Below are 12,226 nucleotides of genomic sequence, written 5' to 3'. Positions count from 1 at the left end.
AATGCCCGAATCTGAATGTCATACTTCAGAATAAATGTAATTATTGTATTGCAAATTTGTACCACCATATTCATTCATGGCTTTTTAGTTTTCTGTATAGTAAAGTATCCTAGTATTTATTTTACATTTGTTTAAAATAGGTGGTTTCAGAGCTCTCTTTCTGCAGCATCTGTTAAAGCTTCTCCTTGCAGACATGTTTCATGAGTCTCAGTATTATTTTTTTTTTTTTAATTTTATTCTCTGAGTTACCTAAATTTATATCTTGCTGGAGTAAACTATGTTGTTCCATACATCCAGCTCCTGTGAACTGAGTGCCATTGACTGAGGGCTTTTTGTTTCATCTTATCTGGTGTATCACCAGTTATGCTATCAATATAGTTTGTTACTAGTCACAATAGCCATTTTCATAATTAGTAAAACAAAGTACTTTTAAAGCTGATTACTGCATTATATCTGTACAATTTTTAACCCCAGGATACCATTTCACATTGTTCAGTGGTTCTAGTTTCATGGATTAAACCACTTCGAAAAGGGCCTGTGATCTCTTCCTTTTTGGTAACAAAGCAATCAGCTTGGTAACTGAATGTTTAACTATACAAGATCTACTATATTTTCTTTATTGTATTTCACATTTTTTTTTAAACTATTCCTTCTATTCCTTGCTTTTCTTTCTCCTGCTGAATCTTAAGTAAAGCAGTCCCTTTTCAGATTCTTCCTTGAATCCTAAATGATACTGGAGCACAAGTATTATGGGCTGAGGAATTTTATTTATAAGAGTAAGAGAGAGAGTACTAGAAAATAATGGAACTCTGTAATATTGAAGAACACTTCACATTCCTTTAGTCAAGTTTTAAAGCAAGATAATTTCTAGTTTTAGGTATGAGGCAAATAACATCATTACTAAACATCGAGTGCCTTTGGGATTTGTTAGCTTTTCTTTTAAAGAATAGGTCCCAAATAACTTGTGACCATTAAAATTTACAAGAAACTAAGTTTGAATGTTTCTACTTGGTTAAAGTGGATTTTTGTGTTCCTTCTGTCTTGTGTTCTCTGTGCTGGTGCACTGTGTCCAACCATCCTTCCTTCAGTATTTGATTTCAGGGGGTGTGTGTTTTTTCAGTGTTAGCTTAAATAAAGAAGTACTACGCATTGCATAATCTGCAATGCATTTGAAAATAACCTCAGAGCTGAATATGCTCTTGATTTTCATACTGAGTTGATGCCCTAATCCTAATTGAAGGGCTTTTATTGAACATTCACATTGGTTGTTCAAGGGTTTAAATTTTAAATGGCACGTGTGACATTGAAGCTACTTTAAGGAAGTGTCTTGCTCACCTGGTCAAACACCCATTCCTCACTGCATTTTGCCAATTCAATCCATTTTAGATGTAACCTCGGGTATGGTGAAAGACCCACCGGACGTCTTGGACAGGCAAAAATGCCTTGACGCTCTGGCTGCTCTACGCCACGCTAAGTGGTTCCAGGTTCGGAACATCATTTTACTTTCTTCTTGTAGCCTTATGAGAGATTAGTTCAGTTGCAATATAAATGTTTAATTGTGTGAAAACACTCAGCGTTGTTCATGCTAATAATACTTAATATTTTTCTGGTCCCTAAATTTAAATGTAGAAGGTTGAGTATGGAGGAACTGCTTTATGCAGTTATTGCTCATTTGACGTGATTTTTTTTTCCTGGTCATTGAGAAGGCGATGTTGGAAGCTTGACTCGGCTTGGGGTGATCATATGTTGTATATTTGTTATATATTCCATAAGGCTGCAGAGTAACTTTGCTTTAAATAATGGAATATGTGTTTAAAGCTTTGTGTTTAGATTTAAGACTTTTTTTTTCCTATTTCTTTAAGTGCATTAAGTGTAGGGAATGAAAGGTGAGAAGCAACTGTTTGGTTTAGTGACTTTGCATCCTGGCAAAGGCACAATAAAGAAACCAAACAGATTCCCTTGACCTTTCAGTCTCTATACCTATTTCTTAGATCTTTACTTTATCCTTTTTATTTCTAATATAGAAAGATACTGTATTTATTGTTACAAGTGAACATAGGTCAAAGTGTACAGGGGATCAAGAAATGTTATTCTTGTATAACCTGTGCACTTTGACTTCTACCACCTTAAATTACTAACCCTGTATAAAATACTGCTGTAAATGGCGGCTCATGGAGTAAAGTTGTAGAATGATTTGTTTCAACCTTGTATCTGAGCTTCCATTAAACAGTGGTGTTTTAGTCTTCAACAAGTCCTATTTGCGGTAGGTGCTGGGATTAATTAATTTGATTTTGTATTGCTCTCAAGGCTAGAGCTAATGGTCTGCAGTCCTGTGTGATTATCATACGTATTCTTCGTGACCTCTGTCAGCGGGTTCCAACTTGGTCTGATTTTCCAAGCTGGGTGAGTAACGTTCTTTTGAATGAGGCTTTTTAATACACACAGTACTGCAAGTAAAGCATAGAAAGGTGTTACCACAGTTTTTAAATGTAAGCTTTTTCAAGAAGAAACGTAAAGGGTTTTGTTGTTTTTTTTTTTTTCCCAGCAAATGATCCAGATTCCCTCTAAAAATTTAATTTTCTGAGGTTTTGTCATTTGGAGCTGGATTTATTTTTTTTCCCCAAAAGGAATTTTCTTGTTCTTTTGTGTTCTTTGTGAGTAGCATTCTTATTCTAGATTTGACCATTCTTTCCTTTACTCTGTATAAAAGAACCTAATTTTTTCTAACCACCTATTCTGAGTTGCTTGGAATTTAATGAAACTTATTTAAAATGATGTCAGCTGTGCCCAGATAGTTCTGTAATCATTCAGATAACTTGAAAGAATAAATCACAGTAATTTGTATGATCATTAATTTGTCCCTTCTGCATGATGAAATACCACAGTACTTCAGTGCAGTCTGTGGATATGTCACCATTAGTATTTTAATCAGAGGCATTTAGATCTCTAGCTTGTACTGGGTTAGAATTATGGAATCATAGAATGGTTTGGGTTGGAAGGGGCCTTAAAGATCACCCAGTTCCAACCCCCTTCCATGGGCAGGGACACCTCCGCTAGAGCAGGTTGCTCAAAGCCCCATCCAGCCTGGCCTTGAGTTCTTGCAGCCAAGTGTTCTTGGAGCGTTCCTTTTGCACTGACTTTTTTAAATGATGCTCTCCAGCAGTGCAACTTGTGCTCCAAATGTTAACAGATGTTCAGTCTGTGGACTGGACAACAAAATCTTTGAAACGTGTAGTGTGGAAGTAAACTTAGCTCTGACTGTTTTGTTTCTCAGACGAAATCCTATTGCGCCATGCTGCTTCCGGTTCAGTTTTGCCAGGAAGAGTGCTAACATTGTCAAGAAGTTTGAGCAGTTGGCATTATTTCAATGAGAAACATTTTACAATTGTACTAAGCTTGCAGACGATTTTATTAAATTACTTCTGATAATATTTATTGCTTCTGGAAAAAATGTGGGACAGTTATTTCTGTTTTTAAATATTTACAGTAAAAAAATATAGCGCCAGTTTCTGTGCTACATTTAGTGAAAGATACACTGCCAAATATAGCTTAAAAGAAGCTAAGAGGTATGCAAGTACCCTCTTAATATCACTATGATACTGAGTTGCCAAAGAGTAAACCCTGGCATACTTTTAGAAAAGCATCCTTAGAATTATTGCAACACGCAGCAAGCACACAGGTGAAGAACAACTAATGTTGTTTCTTATTTCTCACATTATCCATTCTGAGGCATATCCAGAAGGGAGGAGAGGTACGGAGCAGTGTGTCAGGCCCTGCTGTGTCCCAGATCTCTCCAAAGGTGATTCCCATTTCCCCTGATGCCTTGCCAGTGACACAGATCAGCATTGAAGTCTGTGTGGTCAGCTGTTCTTTTGGCCCCTTGGCAAAGTCTTACTGATAAAAACAATAACAGAATGAAAATAGTGCTTTTTAAATCTATGTAATTTCTGCCAGTCACAGATGGAATTTCATGGGTTGAAGAAATACATTTCTCTAGATGCAGAACTTCTCATACTCTTTATGCTAGAACCCTGTTACAAATCAAAGAGATGCCAGGTCTTTTCTAAAAGAACCTAAGTAGTTGTAAAAATAGATGACATTAGGAAGTCTAAATATGGACATTAGTAGCACCCTCTTTACATACCAAAAAATTAAAAAGGAAATTAGAAGAACTTTGCCAAGTTCCTGCAAGTTAGAAGGAACTATTACTTGAGGTAGATTTTTCAAACTTGAAATCCAGCCTCTAGTGGACATAAACACCAGGGCATCCTAACTCACATTTTCCGAGGATTAAGCTGCAGACTGTAGTGTATTGTATGAGGACCCAAAAAAACTAGACTTGAATAAATGCAGAAAGATTGCTTTTTTTTTCTTTCCTGCTGTATTTTGGTTCATACTTGAAAACAACTAAATTGCTGTTGCTAAATCCTGAGGGATACAGTGGGACTATGGAAATACCGTGCTCAAGAAATTAAATTTGTCACTTAAATGGAGCTAAAATAGAAAGGAATGGGCACCCTTAGCGAAGGATTGTAATTAACACTGCCTGTAGTTATTTGCATGCATCAGAATAGGCATTTACTCCTGGTAAGTAAAAATAAGAGGCAACATTTGAACAACTGTAAACTTGGTGGGGAGTGGGAGGACCAAAAACCAAACCCTTCAAAACACCCACCAAAGAACAAGAGAGACACATTGTTTGAGAATTAAAATTACCAAAGAGGTAGTATTAAAACATCCATTAAATGCTGAGAAAAACCTAAAGCAAGCTATTCTTTACTTTAGCAAATATCTTTTATATGTTTTTTTTTCTGGAAAAAATAGTGTCTAACAGAAGTAAACAATGGAAATATTCACAGAAAGAACAATATTTAATATAGATCTAATCATTTAAGCCGTTTTAACTAATATCAAGCAATGTATACATTTCAGAAAACCTGTTTATCATCAAGGTTTTTTTACAGTTGTTTAACATCTGAGTTAGTGTTAGCCTATGTCCAGGAAAAAACTCGTTATGAACTTCAGTTTTGCTAAACTGAAGAACTAGTAACCACTTAAAACAGTAAAAGATCATTAAAGTTTTTTTTTCATGATATAAGTTTCTGTACTCTTTTAGAAAAAAATTATTTTTTCTATAGGATCCTGTTCATTATATTAGGTATATATTGTGTGCTGTTTATTCATGTGGCTGACAGATTTTCACACTCTCAAAAAATGGCTGGACAAGTTGTCTGCCTGCGTATGTGGGCATTTCTACAAAACTTTTAAACAACTTGAGTTGAGAAGCAGCATTTGGTATCAGTATTCAATCTTGCGCCAGCTTTCTTTTTATTCATCTTTATAAAATACTTGACTTTTTTTTTTTATTTTAACTGAAAGTGTTCTGTGATGTGTAATGTTCTTCAAAAGCTCTGTGTTGAACAACAGTAACAGCTTTTTTCTGTTTTAACCTGTCTTCTAAATTGGCTGGATTTTCTTACTGTTGCTCTAGGCTATGGAGTTACTTGTGGAAAAAGCAATTAGCAGTGCTACTGGACCGCAGAGTCCTGGGGATGCACTGAGAAGAGTTTTTGAGTGTATATCTTCAGGAATCATCCTTAAAGGCAAGTTGCATTTGATCGGTGTCTGTATACTTAGGCTTAACAAATGTAAAATCTGTAATCTTCGTTGAAATAAGGTAGAGATGTGCTACTAATTAGCCTAACCATTGCAGGTGGTCCTGGCCTTCTGGACCCTTGTGAAAAAGATCCTTTTGATACACTTGCTGTAATGACAGATCAGCAACGAGAGGATATTACTTCAAGTGCACAGGTAAGGAAACGCACGTGTGAAGTAACTAAATTTGATGGCTGGTTTTTGAAGGCTTTTATGGTTTGGTTTGGGTTTTCGTTTTTGTTTTTGTTTTTTTTTCAAATGAAGGTATTTGGTGGATGAGAATTTTCCTTTCTCAGAATATAGTTCAGTCTTTCAGATGTTCAGTCTTAAACTAGGCAATAAAAATGTCACAATCAGAGGATGTATAATACTGTTCATTTTTGGACTAAAATTAACATACTTTCCTGAAAAGTTTGATGCACGCTACAGCAGTATGTTATTAGATTTAAAATTACAGTGGCATTTAATATTAATAAATCTATGTATGTTTAGTTTTTAATATTTAACGTATCTGCTTACAGTATTGACCATTCATGTTAGCAGCTTACAAGGTTACCGCCCCTCCGTCTTCATTTGGCCCTTTTTTACTAAAGATTGCTAACATGTAATGGGACATGTGACAAACCTTGGCTGCTTCAGTGCAAGTCCAGCAGCTAAAACACACGTACATTACTTTTTAGGTAAGATGCTGTACGTTGCACAGAAGCAGCAAATATGACATACACATTTTACTGTGTTGACTTTGTTGGGGGAAGGAAGAGAGGATAATGAGAGCTAAGGATAATATAACTGCTAATATTCTTCATTAATTGTTTGACAAAGTACTCAAAATTGGCATTTGTTTCTAATAGAAAAACCTTCTTTCTGCCCTTTTTCTAGTTTGCACTGAGACTCCTTGCATTCCGTCAAATACACAAAGTTTTAGGAATGGATCCGTTGCCACAGATGAATCAGCGCTTCAACATCCATAATAATCGGAAAAGGAGAAGGGACAGTGATGGGGTTGATGGATTTGAAGCAGAGGGAAAAAAAGACAAAAAAGATTATGATAACTTTTAAAAATGTTTGTTATCAGTGCTAGGAGCAAAGGTGATAAAAAGTCCATTTGTTGCCTTGCTTTTACTTCATTCATAATAATGTCTGTTTAAAACATCCAAAAACAACTGAGGAATTAGATTTGGAAGAGAACGGCCTAGCTCTTCTGTGAGATTCTGAATATTTTAATGGATGTACTGTACCAGACAAATTATGGATGGAAAGACTGCAAATGGAAACTCTGTTGTCATAGGGAAGAATAGTTTTCCCTCATTGCATTTTCTTTAAATGTGTTGCTAACTTTAGTAACTTTTCTTCTTTTTGTTGGTCTTTTTTATTAACAAGTGCGTTGTCTTTTTATCTTGACTGTATTTAATGCTTCTGTTGCTATGTGTATTTTGATTTTTTTATTTAGAAGGTTTTTTTGTTTGCCTTTGACACTAGCTGTATAAGTTACTTTGTGTTAGATAGTATAAACTGTTCCCCTCCCAATTAATATTTTACAGAACTTTTTTTTGTAAAGTGAGACTGCAGGATTATGGTTTTTTTTTCTAAATGTGAAGGGGTTACAACGCATAACTATCCTGCCATTTGAGTGCTCAGAATTAAATGTTTTTGCCAATCTTGTGGCATTTGTCTCCTTAGTGTGATATAACAGTGTAATTAAGACAAATTTGTGTTAATCTAATCAAGTTTGCTGTTAGTTGTGCATTAGCAGTATAAAAGCTAATATATACAGTATGGTCTTGCAACAGTTTTAAAGCAGCTGCATAATTGATCAAAGTTTTGCATGATGTTTTTGTTTTTGATAGAAGGGCTTTTAAAAGTATCCTTTTAGGTTAAACGCGCGTAGGTCTTTGTATGATTGACTTTGTGACATAGCAAGGCCAAAAAATAACTTTCTGAATTTCTTTTCTCAACATACTAGCAAAAGCAGGCATTTCCCAGTTAGACAAAGTTAGTCATTCTTTTCAGTCAACTTTGTCGATTAATGCCTCTTCGCCCTTAAAATAAATGTTTGTCATATCAGTGCCTGTGAGGTTATTCCTTATAGCTATTCCTGTATAAACTTTCTGTGATTTTTTTCAATAATTCAAATTTTAAAAGTGAAGTATTACTGAAAAAGTGAAGGTTATCAAAGAAAAAACCCAGAAAATTATTTGATGTGGCCATAGTGTATGCTTTTGTCTCTTTCAAAAAGCTAAATATAGCAGTGGTGTAAGTAAAGTTACATCATACTGTTGATGTATGCTCTGGTACACAGGTGTGATTTGTTGTCACAGCACTACAGTGGAATACACAAATAAAAACTAAAATTTATTAAATGACTAAAATTCATTTATACACTGGAAACTGAAGTTTCACTCATTCTGTTCAATGTATATTATGCTTTATTGCATACCCATAAACCACAGATTAACATAGAGTAACATTCTGGTAACTACTTTTATCAATGGCTGTAGGAGAGTATCACACAGTACAAAGCTCACTTGTTATTTCTGGTACCATTTATTAAAAAAACCCTTTTGTTCCATTTTGAGGTCGAATTTATCTTTGACCTTTTTAATAAGTAACTCTTGGAGTAAGGGGATGTTTCTGTTTGCAACACCGATTGCTAACAGCATGGGCCTGTGGAATAAAAATACAATATTTTAGGAAAATGGAGTCTAAAGACTTAAAAAAAATTAATACAGTGTTCTTCAAGCATCATAGTGAAATTTTCAAGGGAGTGATTAGTAGTGGTTAGCAAATAAACAGAAAGCTTTCTCATGGGAGGAAGGATTTCGTACTGATTTCAGCATCAGAAATATAGAAAGCAGAAATGCTTTAAAGTTACTTTAAAAAAAGATTACACTAGTTTCTGTTGTCACAGTCTTGATGCATAGCTCCAAGCACGTTCTTAGTCTTTTTTTAAGAGGGTATCTTGCTGCCAGGGTGTCTAGTTAGCCATCACTATTTATTTTGAAAGCTACAGGTGCTATTCATGTGGCTGGTTCAACTCCATACCAAAGTTTCCTTTCTCATACAGCAAACTTGTCTATTTGGGCATGTGACCCTAAAATTTAGGATTAAAAAGGTCAAAGATGTATTTTGGATTTCCTGTATTTTTGTTTTACTGGCTTTTAACTCTTAACCAGTTTCTGGATCTTTTGAAATATTGTGTACTTAAAGTGATTCCACATTAAATACGAAGCTGTGACCGTGATTCTTGCGCTGTGTGGTGAAGAGTGAATTTGCAGTTTGTTTCTGGTTTTCCTGCCCATTTTAGTGGGCTATTTTAGGTAACATCTCCCTTTTGTTACTATAAGAAGAAGAATGGAAAAACAAGGTTTTAAAAAGTACAGAGCTAGCTTTGACTTTAAATATTACGCTGTGCACTTAGGAAGACAAAACCGAGGCCAAGTAATGAATTTATGAGCAAGTAATCATTTTAATATTCTGTGGTTTGGTAATGCTTGTGGTTTACTAATAAGCAGTGATTGCCTTTTTTTTCAGCAGTGCTGTATGTTAAACCATACACATATGTACGCGTATGACCGTAGTTACCGTGCTCAACAGAGAGACAAGCACAGCGAGAATTTTCCCCTCAGTGCCCACCTTAGAGGAACAGTTTGTGAAAACGTGAGCTGTTCTGTTTTGAAGCTTTTTCAAACTTTGACTTGTCTGCCTAGTTCCTAAGTGCGTCCCGTCTGTGAGCAGTGTGGTTTCACATGGATTCCTGTATAGAAGCATTGCTAGGAACTAAAATCTGTTGGATATAGTTCATCAACATCTTGCCCTATTAGGAAATTTTAGATGAACTGTTAATCTTAGAGGGCTATTGAATGTGACAGGTTCATTTGCTGCTTCTATTTTTAGACCTATTTCACTAAGAAGTGATTTAACAGTACTTAAAATTGTTGTACCTAGCAAATTTCTGGGAGTTGGAATCAGCTTTAAATATTCCTACAACAATTTGTAGGCATATTTAACATTCTTGTTGCTGGTTGAGTATCTGCTGATCATTAGTCTGTTAAGTATTCACATAATGCTGAATTCATTTCTTTATTAAACAATTAAGACTTGTTTGGACTACCCAAATGAATTTTAGTAGCATAGCATTAATAATAGGTGGGGAGGGGGGAAACTAGTAGGCACAATTTGCAGTCTGCTTTTTTCCACTTACATTGTAGGTTTACAAAGTACAGTGATAGATTCAACTAAAACATCTGTTTTCCTTCTGTTTGTTGGGTTTTTTTCTCTGAAAGCTGTAAGCCAAGGAGCTTTCTAGCCAAAAAGGCTAGCAAATTAAATTTTCTCCTCCTTAGTGATTCTTTTATAAATCTTCTCAAGAGTTCTTTTTTCCTTCAGTGTGGTATTTCTCAGCCTGTTTAAAATGAAACAGACATGTAGTCTTTGTGGAGAGACAAAAAAAAAAAGTCCAAGGAGTGTCATCTACACAGTTATCACAATGGTTTTGATTTACATCCAAATAAAAATCAGGTTTCATTCTGTAAATATCTGTTAATTTGTATCCTCCCATTTTGTTCCACTTTCTCACTTGGATTATGAAAATGTGCTCATGTATTCCCAGCACTGAGAGAAGGCTGCTGTTGTTTATTGAACTGCTTTCTAATGTTTTACAGTCTGCATTTTAAGAAACGCTGCCCTAATAATACTTGGAAACTCTGAAGTTCCTGAGAGGGTAAAGGTCATTGCTTTTCACTGGTGCCTGATGAGCAGCTGTTGCTGGGGATTTTTATCCTGCATAGTGGACACTTTCCTATTTAGCGTAGCCTTAACATACCCGCGTTAGTAAGGGTCATCATTAAGAGTCATCTTCTTTAATACATGTGTTTTCTTAAGCTATTTTGCAAAAAATATTTATTCTGAAGCCAGCGATTCATTTATTGCAGGGTAGTTTAAAAATTTATCAGTTTTTAGAGCTCGTTTTAGCTTAAATACTTTCACATATATTCTACATCAGTCCTGTTCCAGGTTGATAGCCTAAACCCAAGGAAACATAGAATGGCATCAAGAAATCTTTATGTGCTTTTGAAGTTTTCTATGTAAGGTTGGAGAGTGGAATACCAAGAGAAAATAAATTTTTCTACAGTTAAAGGTTACTTTAATGTTAAAAGGGAGACAAAAAGCCTCTTGTTTTTACATGAGAATCACAAACCTTGCTCCTTGTGTGAGCTTTTTTCTTTTCTGCATGTGGCATTGTGTTTGTATTAATTGTATGCATATGTGATTAGGAACTTCTGTCCAAAATACGTGAGACCAGCCTTCTCACCGAGTTACCTTCTGGCATACATTTAAATTTGCCAGTAATTTGCTGGTTATACAAGTTAATGTTTTCTTACTCAGACGGTGAGCGGAGCTGCATTGCTAATAACACCCGTCAGAACATTATGGGAGAGAATACGGTGCCTGAACCCAGGGGTTTAGTGTCATTTTACATGTTCCTGGGGCAGATCCTGCACCAAAAGGGGGCAGGTCCAGGCCCATGGCTGCCAGCCCCCTATGGATAACTCGGTGCGCCTCAGGACATCTAGAATGGCGTTGCTTAGGTAACTACCATGTATTTACTTACGTGAGAAGGTGGTGCAGGTATTTTTAAGAGCTGAAGCCAGCTAATATAGTCGTGTGAAACTACAACCTCAGGAAGGTGGGATAACCATGCAGGAGGCATTGTGGTACCAGCAAGGGAGTATGATTGTCGCAGAAAGGTGCCGTCTATGATAATGAAATACCATCCCAATTTCTTCCAGTAACTTCAATAATCCTTTTAGTGTGTTTTGTAAGCAGAGAAGGGATGGGATAGGATGGGATAGGATAGGATAGGATAGGATAATTCACTTGGAAAGGACCTAAACCAATCATCTAGTCTGACTCCTGACCACCTCAGGGCTGACCAAAAGTTAAAGCATGTTATTAGGGGCATTGTCCAAATGCCTCTGAAACACTGACAGACTTGGGGCATCGACCACCTCTCTAGGAAGCGTATCCCAGTGTGTGACCACCCTCTTGGTAAAGAAATGCTTCCTGATGTCCAGTCTAAACCTCCTCTGGTGCAGCTTTGAACCATTTCCAAGTGTCCTGTCACTGGGTACCAGGGAGAAGAGCTCAGCACCTCCCTCTCCACATCCCCTCCTCAGGAAGCTGGAGAGAGCAATGAGGTCGCTCCTCAGCCTCCTTTCCTCCAAACTAGACAAGCCCAAAGTCCTCAGCCACTCCTCACAGGACATTCCTTCCAGCCCTCTCACCAGCTTTGTTGCCCTCCTCTGGTCACATTCAAGTCCCTTCACATCCTTCTTAAATGGTGGGGCCCAGAACTGCACGCAGTGCTCAAGGAGAGGCCGCACCATCGCTGAACACAGTGGGACGGTCCCCTCTTTTGACCGGCTGGTTGTGCTGTGCTTGATGTACCCCGGGATGCAGTTTGTCCTCTTGGCTGCCAGGGCTCACAGCTGGCTCACATGTACCTGCTGCCCACCAGCACCCCCAGATCCCTTCCCGCAGAGCTGCCCTCCAGCCGCTCCTCTCCTTGTGC

At 36.8% G+C, this 12,226-nt stretch overlaps 1 protein-coding gene across 2 annotated transcripts in view; it reads left to right on the top strand.

The window, feature by feature from the left end:
• ZFR (zinc finger RNA binding protein) overlaps window positions 1–8,895 on the top strand; it is a 44,650-nt gene extending 35,755 nt beyond the window's left edge. The window contains exons 16-20 of one of the 2 annotated variants that reach the window (XM_074165757.1): window positions 1,387–1,484; window positions 2,308–2,403; window positions 5,492–5,603; window positions 5,714–5,811; window positions 6,535–8,895. In XM_074165757.1, coding sequence (XP_074021858.1) covers window positions 1,387–1,484; window positions 2,308–2,403; window positions 5,492–5,603; window positions 5,714–5,811; window positions 6,535–6,714 — 584 coding nt within the window. In that variant the 3' untranslated portion in view covers window positions 6,715–8,895. The remainder of the gene's footprint in view (window positions 1–1,386; window positions 1,485–2,307; window positions 2,404–5,491; window positions 5,604–5,713; window positions 5,812–6,534) is intronic. The other variant, XM_074165756.1, reaches the window with a different exon arrangement.
• The last annotated feature ends 3,331 nt before the right edge of the window (window positions 8,896–12,226 follow it).

Source organism: Numenius arquata, chromosome Z (assembly GCF_964106895.1).
Source record: "Numenius arquata chromosome Z, bNumArq3.hap1.1, whole genome shotgun sequence".
Lineage (NCBI taxonomy): Eukaryota > Metazoa > Chordata > Aves > Charadriiformes > Scolopacidae > Numenius > Numenius arquata.
Note: the sequence above shows the minus strand (reverse complement) of the source record. Positions and strands in the feature narration are given on the sequence as shown.